Genomic DNA, 17209 nt, shown 5'->3' with positions numbered 1-17209 from the left:
ACCCAGTCTTATATTAATTTTTGCTCCAAAAGGTGCATTAGAGTTGATTGTCCAGCTAGGTCTTATTTTCAGGGACACACGGTATTATGTCCTCCCCCCTCGGTTGGAAGAGTATTAAAAGCGTGATCAAGCTAAAGGAAAACCTGCTCTATCACTAAAAAGATGGGAAAGGTTAGGCTGATGAACAAAATGCTTAGCTAAATGGTCATTCTACCAAGTACTACCATATTGTTCTAGTTTCACCCTCAGAGCCAGCTTGAGGGTCCTGGGAATTAAAAACAAAAAAAATACTAGGAAGGACTTTGGATACTCAGCCAAAGCCATCCCCTGGCTGTGTTAGCAATTTAAGTGAGGAGAGCCTTAGTTTCTGAGGAATCTTGTATTTACTTATCCTACAGAGAGAAAAGGAGACAAAGACAAAGAGAAGAGTTAGCTTATCCCCCCTCCCCCCCAAAAAAAATAGGAAGAAAAGAAAAAAAAAATGATGACATTGGCTTTTTCTCCTGGACTAGAGTGAAAGACAACAAAGGATGGCCTCCTTATATCTGGAACAATTATGGTCTCATATTAATGAAAAGATCGGTAGGATTAAAAAATATCATTAAGAAGCTGTGGTCAAGAACCTACCTTGAAGACCATAGTAAATAAAATAGGTGATGACATCATTGTAGTAAATGAATTAAATAAACAGGACTTGGAAATTCAGCATCAAGAACAAACTTCCAGTTCACTCAAGGAACTCTGAATTGCTTGAAGATTTTAAGGATTTGGAACGTCTCACAGAAAACACTCCTCCCATTGGCCTCAACTAACAGTAACCTAGAGCTTTATTAAGAGAACAGATCTTGACTCTGAAGAACCAAATTTGAGAAATTTACACACAGAAAGAAATACTTAATAAATATCATTCATAACTTCTAATGAGTTCAGTGGTATCCGTGTGTATATGAAATCTCACTTAACCTATTGTCACATGAATGATGTTATTAAAGAAATCAACAAGGCTATAGTCAGTAAACATAAGATACTATATCAACCAAAAAGTCTGTAAGTTCTGTGGCCAGGAATCTCTATCACAGATTTATTGGTGAAGAAATAAAGGATAACAAAAGTGCATACTTTATCGTAGAAGCGGACATAAAAATGTTCACAGAGGTTTCTTGTCATATTGAATAGTTTACGTATTGCTAGAGGCTGTTGGAGATCCAAGGGGGAGAACTTAACCATTAGGTTATAACTTACAGTCCTTGAGAGCTTCTAAACCACCAACAGTAATGTTTAGGTTTCAAGGCGATACGTATAATGTGTGTGTGTGTGTGTGTGTGTGTGTATATATATATATATATATATATATATATATATATATATATATATATATATAACTTCTTTAGCTTTTTCATTTTCTTAACGAAAATAAAACTTTTTTGATACAGCGTATATATTGTAAAATTTACTTCAGCAAATACTTAACCACCTACCATACGAGCCTCTGCACTGGGCACATAATGCAAATTAAAAAAGTTCATGTCTAGTTTTTGTATTTAGTGGACAATGCTGCAGACCCCAGTAAGATGGGTCCATATGTGGTGATAGAAAAAAAAGGTCTAGAAGATAGATAAGGTCAAGGATATCCAAGTCATTAGTGTCTAAATTCCTTCCATCAATGGCATTTCTTTCAACTGGCAAACTTAAAAGTTGGATTTGGACGCAGCTTATCCATCTGAGTATGCTACTTTCCCATATCTCATTTGGGAAGAGCTTAACCTGAAATGCATCCAGTATAAACCAGTCTGTAAACTTCAACCTGAAATGAAACTAATAAAAGCCTACTGGGATGAAAAACATGATGACATGTGAGATGGTTGGTGGTGGTCATGGAAAATGGGTGTTTGGATTGTAAGAACTTAGCCATGTTGCTCTTCCACACCTGGGGAGAGACTCTCCGGTCCACCTATGTCTGTGCCATTGGCTTGGCGGGTTTATTTCCGTAGCAGAGAACAGAGTCTCAGCAGGCCCTGTGGCCTGGTTAACACCACCCCTGTGGTGACCGCACCATGCATTATGGGCACTGCAGAAAAAATTGATGTAATCCCTTGCCAAGCAAGTCTACAGCAACCACCATGCTGGGCTATCTAGACCTCTGTAATATGGGCCATTCATGACAAAAATCACTGGCCACAAGAGGAGAATTAGATTACAGATTGAACCTGAGTAGAATAATCAGCAAGGCTCTCTAAAGAAAGAAACAGTTAATTCTAGAAACAGGGAAGATCTTCAAAATACTTTTTAAAAATCTGTATTAGTCACATTTGGAAGTGTTTACTGAGCTCAACAATTTCTCCTTTTTCTGGGGACAGCTTTATCTCCTTTGGGCAGGCTCATGGGGGTGGGCCTCTAGCAACTGCACCTACAGCAACTGCACTTACATCATGTTACTCCAAACTGGAGGGTCACAAGGATTGGAGCTGGAGCAGTGCCATTCCCAGGCAGGAATCATTCCAGCTCTGTCCCAGAGGTCTGAGCAGGTGCCGAGATGCTGGCAGCTGGGGGAGCTCTATAGAGAGGTCTGCAAACTCTTGGTGCTGAGATTCTGTTCCAGGGTAATGCTGGTATGATCCTGATAGTTGATCCTAGTGCCTCTGGCCACAAATGAATGCCTGTACGTGTTCATAAAGCAGACAAGCAAAACATTGAAGTTTGTAAGAGAAAAACATGCAAAAAGGAGAAGAAAGAGATGGCTAAAGTTACTGCTGCAGCTAAAATTCCGGAAAACTCGTGGTTTGCTCTAATATGCTGCCAAACTACTAAGTTCTAGTTTCTTTATTTAGAAACTGAACCATGACCACATATTTTGTTGTACTTCAATAAACCCTTGATATACTCTTAGATAGCCAAGTCCAAAGTTCACTACCTTTCTGGACACAGTGTTCAGCCATGTGCCTCAAAGCATCATTTGGGAGCCAGTGGATCAAAAGAAGTTGGCAAGAAAGAGGCATCTACCATCTTCTCTTAGGAAGCCTCAACCTTTTAAGGCAGTGGCTTACCTCAGCCAGTAGCTACTCCCTTATACACACTGTCAACACTTGACCCTCTCACCCTTCATAATTGCCTGGCAAAACCCACCTTGGTTACACCTGTCGTAGGGAGAAGATACACGTGAACAAAATGACTAGTGTCACCTTCAATGAATGATCAAATCACTGCCTTCAAGTGGAGCCTCAGTTCTGCCTGCCGAGACCTTGCTTCCCACTTGACTGTGAAAGTGGAAGCAATTAGATAAGAATGTCTTCATAAGCTGTCATAGCCTCAGCAACCAACCAGGTTCCCCTGTACCTATACACACTTTCTTCTTAAGCAAGAATGAACGTGCCTGCACCTGTATAAGACCAATGTCCACACCTGTGCACCTGATCCCATCATCACTGCTGCTCCCTTACCCAGCAACATACTCTGTCAAATGCCTCCCCACCAGCCGGTATTATCTTTAAGATTGCAGCTCAGAAGCGCTGCTTTTTGAGTGAAATGGGAGAATTTCTACTGACAAGTCTGAAAAGAACAGTAATTTAGATAACTTTTGAGGAAAACAATGACATAATACACATGTGAAAACCCCTAGTATTCTCCACTCCCATACCAACTCTGTCTCTCTTCTTAACCAGCAATTACAACTCTACAAAATCATAGAAATGCATAAGATTCCATCAGTAAAGGCTGAAAAATGTGTAGATTGATGGGAAATTTACACACACAAAATTATTGCTTACAGTCAAACAGTCAATGAGTGCTTAGTTTTGGTAACTTATTTAATCCTTCTGGTACTCAAATCTTCCTGTAAAAATTCAATTTACTTTTAAATAATTATTTTTTGCTATGAAGTACATTCTTTAAGACTGGCTGTGTAAGAGGTAAATTCTCTCTGAAGATAACGTTATTTCAGATACAGTTAGCTGGATATAGAATTTGAGGTTAACAGTTCATTTTCCCTCAGCTCTTTGAGGACACTATTCCATTGTTTTATGACATCTTTTGGTTAACTGTTGATCCTTAGTTGATAATGTGTCTTTTCTATTGTTTTTTAATGTTTCTCTGTCTCCTCTCTCTTTCTTGTGTTTTGAAAGCCCACTACAAAATAGTGTTCGGATTTTTGTTTCTTTTTCTAATCCAAGGGCTATATCCTCAGTTCTGTAAAATTCTTTTTTTTTTTTTTTCAGTGAAAAATTTTTATGTTTAGAATTAGCCAGCTGGACTCAGTTTAGATGATCCCAATTTTGTTGGCAACGTCCAAAGCATCATAGTCAGGAGCCAGCCGAACGTATGCCTTCTCTTTCCATCAGGCCTGATCAGGGTGTTGACCTTGGCCAGGTCAAGGTCATGGAGCTTCTTCACAGCCAGTTCATCTGGTGTTTGTTGGCCTTGACATCCACAGTGAACACAGTGTATATTATATAAGATCCGGTCTTATAGTAAAATAAGACCGGGTCTCATATTAAGTTTTGCTCCAAAAGACACATTAGAGCTGATTGTCCAGCTAGGTCTTATTTTCAGGGAAACATGGTAACAGTCCCATCATTTTGGGGTGCCGATTCTCTTTCATGGTGGACTTTTGCTTATGAGCTTAGCTGCTAGGAGGAATATATATATATTCCTCCTATATTCTCTTACATTTTAAGAATATATATATGGAATATATATATATAGCAATTGAATAAATTTCAGATTTTTTCCCCTAAATATATGAGGCTCCAGGATAATAGTCGTAATAGGAGGAGGAGGAGGAGAAATAGTAGGAGTATTAGCAACAAGTAATATTTTTGAGCTTTTACAATTTTCCAGCCATTGTTCTATGAACTTTGCTTATATTGATGAGTTTAATTCTCCAAGTGACCATATATATGTAAACTGTTATCTCAGTTTTTATGGATGAAAAAAACTGAAGGGAGAAAGTTAAATAGTTTGTACAAAGTCACATAGCTGTGGCAGAGTCAGACTTCGAACCCAAGTTTGGCTCTAGAGAGCATACATTCACTACCATGATTTTGTTCTTAAACACATTTCTCTGCAGGGAGAATAAATTCAGATGCTGCTCCTGTGTCCTGTATCTGACATGTGCTACGTATGCTTGGGCTTTTCATTTACTGTGGAGGATATGTTTTTTTTTTTTTTTTAACCCAGAGATTGGGCAAATATTACATAGCCTTACTTTTCCTTGGGGTCGTAGGTGAAGTTTTTCTAGTCTCTTATTTCTAACACTGAACAGTCCTGTGAAGCTTCTGGACTCATGCAGAGTTTGAAAGTCCAACTTTATAACCTGTCAATCACCAAGTCCAGGTCACAGGGGTATTGGAACACCTTACGGACTGCTGGATTTCTGACATACTACTCACAGTTCTGGCTTTAAGTTCTCCCTTTTTTAACACCTGTGGATGTGCTTTCTTTTCTCTTTGTTTCTTCTATTGATTCTTACTTTCTTTATCTTTTCCTTCTTCCCTTTTAAAGTTTGATTCTATATCTGAACTTCTATTTTAGATAGATTTCCCCCACCATTTCAATGTGCTTCTACCTGGAGGCTGGGTGCTTCCTTGTCAAATTAGGTCATAGTTACGGGGAAATCTTCAGGTTTAAATAAGGAAAATGATACCCCAAATAAAAAATATAGATCAGAGTAAAGAAGTCAAGGAAGAAGAACACAAAAAATACACACACAAAAAATGATAAAAAGTGAACCTAGTAAAATATTTAAATAATTATCGATATCATAGTTGTGAATTTTAATGCAATTGTAAGAATGGCATAGTGGGAAAATGATTCCCAAAATAGAGTTTATAGGGTCTCAAACAACATCACCAAGAAAATGAATAAAAACCTGAAATACAAAAAAACAGAAGAAGAAAATTTCAGGTAATTTAAAAGAAACTTAGAATTTTTGTTTGGACTATTGACCTATTACTGATACAAAATTTTATCAGTGTTTGCAACCTTCTACCTACCCTCCTCCACCATGAGACCTTTAGTACATCTTTATTACCTTTGTTTTTGCCATGTTTAAACGTAAAAGGTATAATATTTCACTGCTGACTATTTTAAAACATAGAACTAATTACCAATGAGAAAAATGTATATATATAATATGGCTTTAAATTAAAAAAAAAAATTATCCCTCTCTTCTCCAGAACATCTCTCAACTTTATGATTATTAACATCTGTGGATTGGGAGCCATGTCAAATATTTGAGATTTCCCAATTCATGAACTTTGGTTTCCTGTTTGCCATTTACTTTGGCAGGTCAAGAAAAGTTTGCAACTCTTTACAGAGCGAGATAAACTATGTAATAGTAATTGAATAAATTTCAGATTTTTTTTCCCTAGTCATGCATAAAAATTGACCTGCATCATTTCATGTTTTTCAGTCCTTAGTAATCCACTTACTTTTATTTTGTTCAGTTGCCTTATGAAATACTGCACCTGCTATCAACAGGACAGGAAAAAGGAATTTGTTTATTATTCTTATTTGTCCAAGTTAGGTGTTTCTCCAAGGCAGACAAATGGATTCCTTAGCTTTATTAAGCAAAAAACGTTCAGCTCTAGTACATTCTGCATTTAGTCTAAATTAGTCAACCATAACATTGGCAGTTGTGTTTTTGTGTTAGTGAACAAAATATCTAAAGATTCCTCATACAAATTTAACGACTTTGTTTGTTTAGTTGTTTTTATTTATTGTTCTTTTCCCCATCTTGGTCTCATCATGCCTCAAAAGCTAGCTCCGTTTTCCTTGTTTACCATTGTCCCTTTATCCCTGGAGTTGAAAGGCCAAGTGGACAAACACAGGGTTTGTTTTATTCCTAACCAACCACAGAACAGTGTAGAATAATTGGCTTACGGAAGAAAAGACAGAAAAATAACACAAGATCTTCACGTGCAGCTTGGTCTGACTACACCCTTTCCTGAAAGCAGCCTGAATACGAACTGTTAGGAGTTGGCACCCATCAAAGGAATACATGCAGAAATGGCAATAAAGAAATTTTAATCGTTGCCTTCGAAAAAAGAGAACTGTGCTTTGAAACTATTTCCAGAGTACTTTTTTTTGATTTTCCTGACCGTAAGTACCGCTCTGTTTCGTTGTGCTATGCCAAATATGTGGGTAGACACTGTTAAAAATCAATCTGTTTTTCAGATGTTTCTAAATACTTATGTGTTTTATACTGAAGACCTAGTGACAAAATTTTTTCTATTTTTTCCCAACCAAATCTATTGTGTAGATACAACAGTAGAATATAGGAAAATGGTAAAATTTGCTTCCATACTAGTTGAGGGAGAATTGTCTGAATATTGTGATATGCAAATTTAAAAAAAGAATTTAATTTTGATGTTTTAAAAACTGAAAAAAATCATCTCTGTCGGTTTATTTGTAAACATTTGGGCAAAATTACTTTCCCATGTGATTTATTTCCTCTCTCTCTCTCTCTCCTTCCTGCTTTCCTGTCTTCTTTCTTTCTTTTTAAAAACGTATTTTGTAGTTATTCCCTCAGTTATTCAGGGACTTCTGAATTCAGAAAATTAAGATAAATTGTTTTATTCTTCCTGTGTATCAACATCAAGTTTTAAGTAGATTTATGTCTGCATTATTATCCCATGGCCTAACTCTTTTGATAAAAGTTGTTCAAGTGAATCTGGAAGGTAAATACCACAAGAAAATATCTCATTGGGGTTGCATCTAATGGACACAATTAATTATTAAAATGAGCTTAAATAATCACAATTTTGATGTTAATTTAATGTAAATTCTGGGATTTTTATTTAAATTCAAAGGACAAGAAATTATTAATCAAATGAGATACAATTCAAATACTCTATTCATATAGTTGAATTTCTGTTATAAAAGGTCACAAAGGTGAAGTATCTTATAGATTCTGAAGATATAATATCTAATGATATCTTTTCCATTGTCATATTCTGTATTATTCCAAAATTGTGATAATAGTCACTCCATCTCCCCACCATTCCCCCACCAACTAGCTTATAGTGAGTATATTTGATGTAAACATTTATAGTCATGAGTTATAGAAATAATATTCAAAATCCATTTTTTTTGTAGTTCTTAAAGGTAGGAAGTACTTTCCCCAAAAATATGATGAAGGTTTTTCTTATTACAGTTTTTTTTTTCTAGTTTATGCTCCACCATGTTTACTTTCTCCTTATTCGTTTAACATACAGGCTAAATGCTCAGGAAACAGAAAAATGTCTGTCAACAAACTCAAGCACTTTTGTGCAAAAATTTTCTTAAGAAATGGAGGATGAAAAGAGAGAGCTTATTGGTATGTTTGAAAGTTTGCCTCTTTTTGCAGTTAGTATTATTCTTGTACTTCATTGCCTAGTGGTTCTCTTATATTTTAAGAAACAGACTGGATTTACTGATTTTTGAGGTTGTCTCTAGTGGTGTACTTGTTGAATTGAGAGACTCAACAGCAGTCATAACGTAGAATTATAAAGACTAAAGGTATTTATTCATTTTTTTAAAAATGAGATTAAGTGAAAATTTAATTATATGGTGAATTATAACAACTGTTCAAGTTGCTATAATTTCCTTGTAATACACTTAGAGTCAAGAAACAATAAAAGTAGTGCCTAGCAGAAATCAAGGAATTTTAATTTTGGGGTCTTATTTTCAAGGCCATGAGTTACCTACATAGAGATTGTTTCCAAGAATTATGACCAAGTACACTGACCACTGATTGTCAGTTTGAATTAGGTATGTGGGCTATCTACAGGTAACAGCCCCAAATCTCAGTGGCTCAACACAGCAAAGGTTTGTTTTCTCATCTTTTCACAGTCTAAATAAGGTTAGCAGTGAAAGGGAAGTGGGTTGGGGAGGTGAAGGAATCTTCTCCACACAATCAGCCCAGGACCCAGACTCCTTTTTCTAGGGGTCCTGTCATCTCCCTAGGCCTTGGAGATCTTCACTGGCTCTTCTGAATCCGGTCAGAAAATCAGAAAGTAGTGAAACTTAGACACAGAAAGAACATAGAAAGTTGTGCAAGTTGCCATGAGCCAGGCCTGGAAGTGGCGTCTTTCACTTCTGCCCACATTCCATTGGCCAGAACTCAATCACTTGCTCCTGCTTAATTTCCAGAGGCTGGAAATATATTCTAGCATTGTGCCATGCAGGAAGAGATTACTGATATTGGTGAAACACTAGACTGTCTTTACCACTCAGTTCGTTTTCATTTTCTTTGATTTCCAATAAAAGGTTATGACAACTAACAAGAATATTTAACACCATGAACTCTGTCTGGGATCATCTGTGTCTCTGAGACTTTTCGAGTCAAATGCTCATGCATACAGAAATTGTCAACCTGTTAGTCCTCCTGTTAGTTTATACGATGGCTCCCACAGTAGTTCATGATTTAGTGTGGTTCTAATATTGGAGAATGGTGTATGTGGCAACTATCCCAGTATGCGTCTTGCATTGGGTTCCCTTTGTTCTGAAGAGTGGAGAGCAAAGAGAAGTCAAGTATATGGCAAAATTTGAATTTGTCTTTATTTCTTTGCTGTTGATGGAGATCTTGAAGGGGATATAACCTAAATTTGTTCTTTTTTTCCCCCCATCTGTGTTATAGGAATGGGGGTTCCCAATATTTCTAGGACTCTATATGGGTTTATTTTCATATTTCAACAGTATGCTGTATCCTGAAATGCCTCCTCAGGATCTGGGGAGAGTAGATAAATTTAATAGCTCTTCTACAATTGTTGTGTACACACCGATCTCTAATATAACTGAGCAGATAATGAATAAAACTGCATTTGCTCCCTTTTGGAAAGGTAAGTATACTAATGACAAAAAAGAATTACTGATATTGTTTTATATTTTTGATAAGATGTGTACATATTTAATTTGAAGTTACAGTGATTCATTATGCTAATTATTTAGGTATCAAAGTAGCATACCAATTTGGTTAATTTTTTTCTTTCTCTAACAGCCATTATTAACCTTGTAAACCCTTTCAGCTTGATGGGTGCCCCGTTTCAGGGAGGCCCAGATTTCTATTGAAATTTAACTAAAACAATAGATTCATAATTCCAGATTTGCAGAATAGTGTCTAGGAAAAATACGCCATTGGTAGATATGGGTGTTTTTAACATGGGACTACAATGATTATGATTTATTACTCATGAAAAGAAAACATCTAAATGAAAGAAATTAGATCATGTTTATTTATTTAAAAATATGATATATAGATGATCTTTACAGAATTGTACACTTGAAACATATGTAACTTTACTAGCCATTGTCATCCCAATAAACTTAAAAAAAAAATAATTTCAAAACTATGAAAAGTAAGGACGGATAATCTAAAGATGATCTGTGCTTGGTGTAATTTGTAAACATCTTTAAAGGCCTTAATTCTAAATGAGGTCACTATGTAACTGAGTAGTTTAGTCCTGGGCAAATTGGGGCAGTCTGGTTATCTGATTTTTAATCCTCAGTATCTAACAGGTGAAATTCTGGCTGTTAGCTAACGGTGTCACTGTGCTCTTGTTCCCTGTCTAAGCCAAAGATTACATGAGGGGCCTTTGCTTCAGTAACTCTGATTTCTTCTGCATTCCAATTATCTTACACATGCTTATCCTGGCATAATCTTTTGATGTACCTAAAATTTGCCCTAAGACTTCTCATGATTAAAAGAGAACACTTAATTTCTCATGCATGTCTCCTGATTCTAGACTCTAAAACATTGAAACAAAATTCCCCCCTTGCCTTTTGATTTAAGTTTTATTTAAATGGGAAAAAATTTTAATTCTAATGAAAAATATATGATGACACAGTTGGGTATCACATTGTGTTTCAGTGAAACTAACAATCTTCGGTGTCTATTTCTACTTTGTAATTCACAGGAAGAAAAGTCATTGGGGCACCAAATCAACAATTTCTGGATAAAATGCTTTTAGACCATTTACCAAATGCAATGGGAATCATCTTTAATGACACTTTTTCTTATAAGTTAAAATGTTTGCAGGGAACTACCATTCCATTTTCGAATGAAGAACATTTCTCAGGTGACTTTCCTTATAAAATATCATTATGGCATTGTTCATGTTTTTAACATAAAGAACCGGTTGAGATGGCCAACAGAGATGCTTTTCAATGGCATAGGAGAAAATGCAAAAGCACATTTGATTGCTGAACTGCTTCCAAGGTCAATCGTATTATCCTATTATCCCACTAGAGCGTGGTTGAGCTCACAGGCGTATGCTGCAAAGGACGCAGAGGGCAATCAAGGCTGATAGGTCCCTGTCTCCGGTGAGATTCCAGTCTAGCAGGAAAGACATCTAGTCAGCAGTTAATGATAAATGCTAGGGAGGTCCTGGAATGGACTCAGACCAGGGATCTCAGGTTTGGGATTCGAGAAGTCCTATCTGGGGAAGTGATGTTTAAATTAACATCAGAAGGAATAGCACATGTGAGGTCTGGAGGCATTGTGTTCAGATAGAAGGGCCAGTGTGAAGGCGCTGAGGTGCAAAAGGGTATCTGTTGGTGTATGTGGAAGAAGATCAGTCTAAACAGAGAACACGAAAAGGAATGTGATGGGAGAAGGAGGCTGCAGTTATTCAGGGGCTAGATCCTGTGCATCCTTTAATCTTAAGGCAAGGGAGAGCCATCGGGGTACTTTATTCAGGACAGAGGTGTGATTAGATTTCCGAGCCTAAGGTAGCATTGCGGATGGAGCCCTGAGAATGGATTGCAGAGGAGTCAGGGAGGGAGAATGCAATAAAATGAATAAAATGTGCTAGTGAGCCAATGGTGGCTTAGACCAGCGTGGAGGCAGCCGAGAAGAAGAGAGATGAATGGATTAGAGGACCCCTTGGGAAACAGAATTGATGTGATTAATAGAATTGGTTCTTTTCCATTCATTCACTGAGGGTCTGCTATGTGTCCACACTGTCCTTGAACACAGCACGGAGTCTGCTAGCACGAATCTTTACAATCAAGGACAGGGAATGGGGAAAACCGTGCACTCTGCCGGCTGGTGATAAAGCAACAAAGTAAAACAAAGCAGGGATAGAAGAGAGAGACTGAAAGAGCTATTTTAGATATTTTTATTTATGATGGCCAGGAAAGACATCCACGGTGAGTTTACTTTTAAGAAGAGGGCAGGATGGAGGGGAAGAGTGAGCCCAAAATTCACCTGGAAGGAGAACATTTGAACACAGAAAAAGCTCAGGCGCTGGTGCACATTTGGTGTTTCCAGGCACAGCAAGGTTGGAGCTTTCATCAGCTTTTTATTTTCTATGCCTCCCTATGGACGCTGTGGTCCCATGAATAAAGTTACCTTATTACGAACTTTCATTTGTGTGTGCGTAAAGATTCCGACTGGCAGGGCCACCTCTAGGTTATTTTCTCTTGGATTCTTGTTTCTTATTCTCCAGTTGCCTTCATCATGTTGCTTCTGCTTTCCTTTGTGCTTACAGCTTACTGTTGGGATAGTGAAGATAAGTTTGTATGTGCACTGGACAAGTACTGGAATGAGGGATTTATGACTTTACAGACTGCAATTAATGCTGCTATTATACAAGTAAGAAAAGTTCTCATAAGTAATGTAAACTAATTCCAAGAGCATCAAGATTTTGACGAAAGATGAGATATACTCAGGTTTTTGCATGTTTATATAATGAAGCCTGTCGACAAATGCTGAAATTTGATTAAGACAAAGAAACACATTCCTTTTTTTTTTTAACTTTAAAATTTTCAGTAGTTACAGAATGTCAGGAAGTTGCAAAAACAATGTCCAAGGAGGTCTGTGTGCCCTTCAACTAGAGTCTCCTGATGGTAATACCTTACATTACCTATGGGCAATATTAAAACCAGGAAACTGACATTGGTCCAATCCTCATAGCTTATTGATTTCACCAGTTTCTCTACTTTAAATAATGATTTTGTTTGTTTAAACACTTTGTTTTTAAGATCATGACAAATCACTCTGTGATGGAACAGTTGATGTCAGTTACTGCTACACATACGAAGTCATTACCTTTTATTAATAAAGGCATCCTTCAAAGTGAGATGTTTATTTTCTACTGCTTGCTTTACTTCTCCTCATTTGTATATTTTGCATCACTCAATGTTACGAAAGAGAGAAAAAAGCATAAAGATTTGATGAAAACGATGGGTCTACAAGATTCAGCATTCTGGTGAGTGGCTAATTCCTGCAGTTCAAAGGAATTAGAGAAATGAGGAAACAGTGAAAAAGTCTGATTGTTTCAGATCCTCATGACTTAAACTGGATACATGGGCTACTTTATCTTTTGTTCTTTGTTAAATTTTGCCGGACACAATAGTGATTATCATTTGCTGAGCACTTTTTCTGTACCATGAGTATGTTACGCTAACACTGTGATAGAACTACCGTTAATGTCAAAGAAAATAAAGGAGTCGCCCAGTGTCAAATGGCGGTGAGTGCCAGAGCTGGGACTCCAACTCAGGCGCTCTGATTGCAACTCTCTGGCTTGGTCTGCCCACAGTTATTTGATTTCTTGACAGTTGCTCGTGTTGAAGAAAGTATCATCCTGTAATGGCTAGCTTGTGTTGAGAGGTTCGGTCACCAGGAATATATTTTTTGGAGCAACTACACACCATATGTTGGGGTTAAAAGAGATAGTCTAGATAATGTTCCCAGCACATAGGCTGGCATATAGGAAGGGCTTAATAAGAGCATTTTCTTCATATATTGATATATTTCTATCTTGCCCCATTCCCCGAATAGCTTAAAGTGGTTTTGAAATATATATGTGTGTATGTATGTATGTATGTATGTATGTATGTATGTATGTATGTATATCTATAGGTGTGTGTTTGTATTATAATAAAAACAAATAATTGAGGAGTAGAAGCAGAGACCTACTAAAATAATAAATAAGATTAGCAGATGAAAATGAAAACTCTACAAGTTCTGAGCTTCCGAGAGGCTGAAGCAGAGAATTCTGAATATTATCAGTTACAAAATCCATGTTATCTAGGAAAAAGAAGAAAAGGAAAAAAATATATATTTAACCAAAAAAAATCTAACAGTTTTCAATATTGACTACTGGGAGATATTTCTCTGCATTATCCCCATATTAAGAAAATAACTATTTATGAATGTTGAACTATCTGCAATGGCTGAGGAACTACTGTATTTTGCCCATATAATGTGCTCCTGTGTATAATGTGCACTCATGTTTTTGGTCTAAACTTTCAGGGAAGATATCTTTTGTCATAATTTTTTAATTTAAATTTTTGTTTGTTTACATTTAGGTATTTGGGTTTTTTTTGTATTATAAAGGAATTTTAGCATTTATTTTTTAACATATTATGGTACAAGAAATTTTATGTACCGGTAACAAATTTACGATATTTACTCATCATAGAATGCCAAGAACTCTTCATTGTTGCAAGTTGGTCGTAAGTTCAACAAAACCAATTATCTTTATTCTAGGGTATTATTTGGCATATGGATATCGTTATTGATTTCTATCTAGAGTTACACTTTTAACTCATTCGCATAAATAAAAGAATTAAAAACATTTATGTAGATAGGGAATTAGTACTACCCACGTATAATGCACATCCTTACTTTTCCCTCACAAAAAAGTGTGCATTACACCTGGCAAAATACGGTATTTATTGAACAATCCTTTGCAAGCCACTTGCTCCTTGAAATAATATTATGGTATAGGAAATTTTAAATTTTCTATGAAGTATGTTTTCTTAACCAAGAGTTTTAATTCTAATATATATGAACTATGAAACAGAAAAAGAAGAAACTGTGTCTTTATATAAAAAGGAAAGAAGGAGAAGAGTTTTTTTGTAGTGGAATTTGGGGAAGTATAAAGGAATGGATGGTGAGAGAGGGCATCTGTAGAAAAAGGAATGTCTTCCAGTCTAGGGCATATCTTGGACAGCATCTCTGCAGTCACCAGAAATAGGTAGGCCCAAGTCAACTTTAGATTAAAATCAGAAAGGCACTGCATAGTTAGATGTGGATTCATTCTTAGGATAAATACAGAGGGTGCCAAAAAAATGTATACACAGTTTAAGAAAGGAAAACTGTATGAAAATTGTATAATACTCAATATATACCAATAACAAAAGATGAATACAAGTCATGTTTGACTTCTGCAATGAAAAGAGATGCTCAAAGTGATTACCATCAGCATCCAGACACGTTTGATCATGGTGAACCAACGTGCTTGAGCAACGTTGACCAAAGCGTCCACTTGTATACATTTTTTGGCACCACCCCCGGTATATAATATAGATATATCATTAAAACTAAGAAGATAAAAGATTCTGAAACATTTTTATTAAGTACAGGATGTCTATTGCAAATACATTTTATGATAGATAACTTTTTTTTAACTTATGTAATAAATGTGAAATGGAATCAGTATTTATTTTTTAAATGTGATGTCTGAATTGTTTTGTTTTTATCCTGAAGGTTTTCTTGGGTTTAGTAATATCTTTCCTAACCCCACCCTCAACTCTCTGCAATGAGTTCCTTTTTCTAGGTACTGTTTTAATTTCCTGTATTTGTAATTCCCCTGCTCTATGGTTTTTTCAGTTCCTACCTATTATCATTTCCTTCTGTTGTCAGGAAGTGGATTCTGTAGGATGTGGTATACTTTTTCAAAAATGCTGTTTCTAACACAAGCTGAATCATTGTAATGACATGAGTTTAAAAAGAAGTCAAATCAACAGTAAACATATTGTACTGGGATATATTGATGCAAGTTCCCAGTTTTAATACTTACACTTTTTTTTTCAGCTGTTGAATTCTTACTTAATTAGGCAATTTTGTGTAGAGGAAAAAGCTTTGGACTGAGAGAAGCCTTGTTGTGTCATCTTAACTTTGTTAAACTGTTTTACTTTGTTGACCTTGAATATACCCATTAACTAACAATAGGGACTGCAGTTTACTCATCTGTAAAATGAGAAGCTTGTTCTAAAACACCCTATACAGGCTTGTTAGATCACTATTTCTTAATAACTACTGCATCATAAAAAGATGAACATGACCACATGTAAAGCAAAATTGTGAACTCTTAAGGTCGTAACATAATTTATATCAGTTTAAATAAATCATGAATAGGAATAGCAAAAATAGAATGGACTTAGTGGAGTTATGAAATTTCAATTTTCATTGCTGCTGACGGAGATCCTCAAGAATGGTCTAATTTTCATCCCCCCAATGTTCCCATGGTTACTTGATTGATTGGCAGCTGTTATGTTTCCATCCACATTTTACAATTAGAACACTTTGGTAACATACAATAAAGCTGAAGATACAAAAATACTTATTCTCTTTAATTTAGCAGTTTTACTTCAAGAGAAATGTTTGTGCATTTTCCCAAAAAAGACAAGTGGAAGATTGTTCTTAGAAATACTGCATTAGGAAAAAAAAAAAAAAGGAAAGAGCCTAAATATCTGTGGGTAGTACATTGGGATATAGTCATACAGTGAACCGCTGTACAGCAATGAATACTATTATATATGTTGATGGATAATGGCAAAGTGCAGAAGAATGCATATAAGGTGATCCTATTTATACAATGTTCATACTATGCCTACAACTTGTGAATACAGAGCTGACACCTCGCCAGTGCACCAACCATCACAGCCATGCTAATGTAATATTAGTAATACATGACGTTCTTAACCCAGGTGGTAGGTACAAGGGCAATCCTTGCACTGTTCTTTAGATATTTTTGTATGTTTTAAATACTTCTCAATAAAGTGAAAATAATTGCAATAACTTTTTGTCTTTATTTAGGCTCTCCTGGAGTTTAATCTATTCTGGCTTCATCTTCATTACTTCCATGATCATTACAATTATCATAAAAACTACCCAAATTATAGTCATGACAGGCTTCCTGATCATATTTACACTCATTTTCTTATATGGCTTATCCTTGGTAAGTTCATGCATTGATGACCGCTTTCTTTGCTTTAGGTCTTAGCTATATGTAGCTAAACATAATGTCTTAGCAGGCTATTATGCTCCTTCTGTCATGTCTATTTTGTGTGTGTGTGTGTGTGTGTGTTTGAGAAAGTCTCTGAGTGTGAGAAAATGATGTAACCTTAATAGCATTGGACCTCTCTTTTGCATAAAGAGCTGAATTAATGAAATGATGCATCACAAAAAAATATTTTTATTCTGAGTTATCTAAGACTTTTGTAG

General features: G+C 36.0%; 1 protein-coding gene and 1 pseudogene across 4 annotated transcripts in view; both read left to right on the top strand.

Annotated features, from left to right (window-relative positions):
* Nucleotides 1-530: 530 nt before the first annotated feature.
* LOC109448001 (SKA complex subunit 1) lies at nucleotides 531-1176 on the top strand (annotated as a pseudogene).
* A 5637-nt stretch (nucleotides 1177-6813) lies between these two features.
* ABCA6 (ATP binding cassette subfamily A member 6) overlaps nucleotides 6814-17209 on the top strand; it is a 57063-nt gene continuing 46667 nt past the window's right edge. The window contains exons 1-7 of one of the 4 annotated variants that reach the window (XM_074319433.1): nucleotides 6814-7095; nucleotides 8211-8311; nucleotides 9614-9815; nucleotides 10890-11051; nucleotides 12465-12568; nucleotides 12958-13184; nucleotides 16802-16943. In XM_074319433.1, the coding sequence (XP_074175534.1) occupies nucleotides 8216-8311; nucleotides 9614-9815; nucleotides 10890-11051; nucleotides 12465-12568; nucleotides 12958-13184; nucleotides 16802-16943 (933 nt within the window). In that variant the 5' untranslated portion in view covers nucleotides 6814-7095; nucleotides 8211-8215. The remainder of the gene's footprint in view (nucleotides 7096-8210; nucleotides 8312-9613; nucleotides 9816-10889; nucleotides 11052-12464; nucleotides 12569-12957; nucleotides 13185-16801; nucleotides 16944-17209) is intronic. The other 3 variants (XM_074319436.1, XM_074319435.1, XM_074319434.1) reach the window with 3 other exon arrangements.

Source organism: Rhinolophus sinicus, linkage group LG15, assembly GCF_036562045.2.
Source record: "Rhinolophus sinicus isolate RSC01 linkage group LG15, ASM3656204v1, whole genome shotgun sequence".
Taxonomy (NCBI): domain Eukaryota; kingdom Metazoa; phylum Chordata; class Mammalia; order Chiroptera; family Rhinolophidae; genus Rhinolophus; species Rhinolophus sinicus.
The sequence above is the reverse complement of the archived record's forward strand: the minus strand, read 5'-3'. Positions and strand labels throughout refer to the sequence as shown.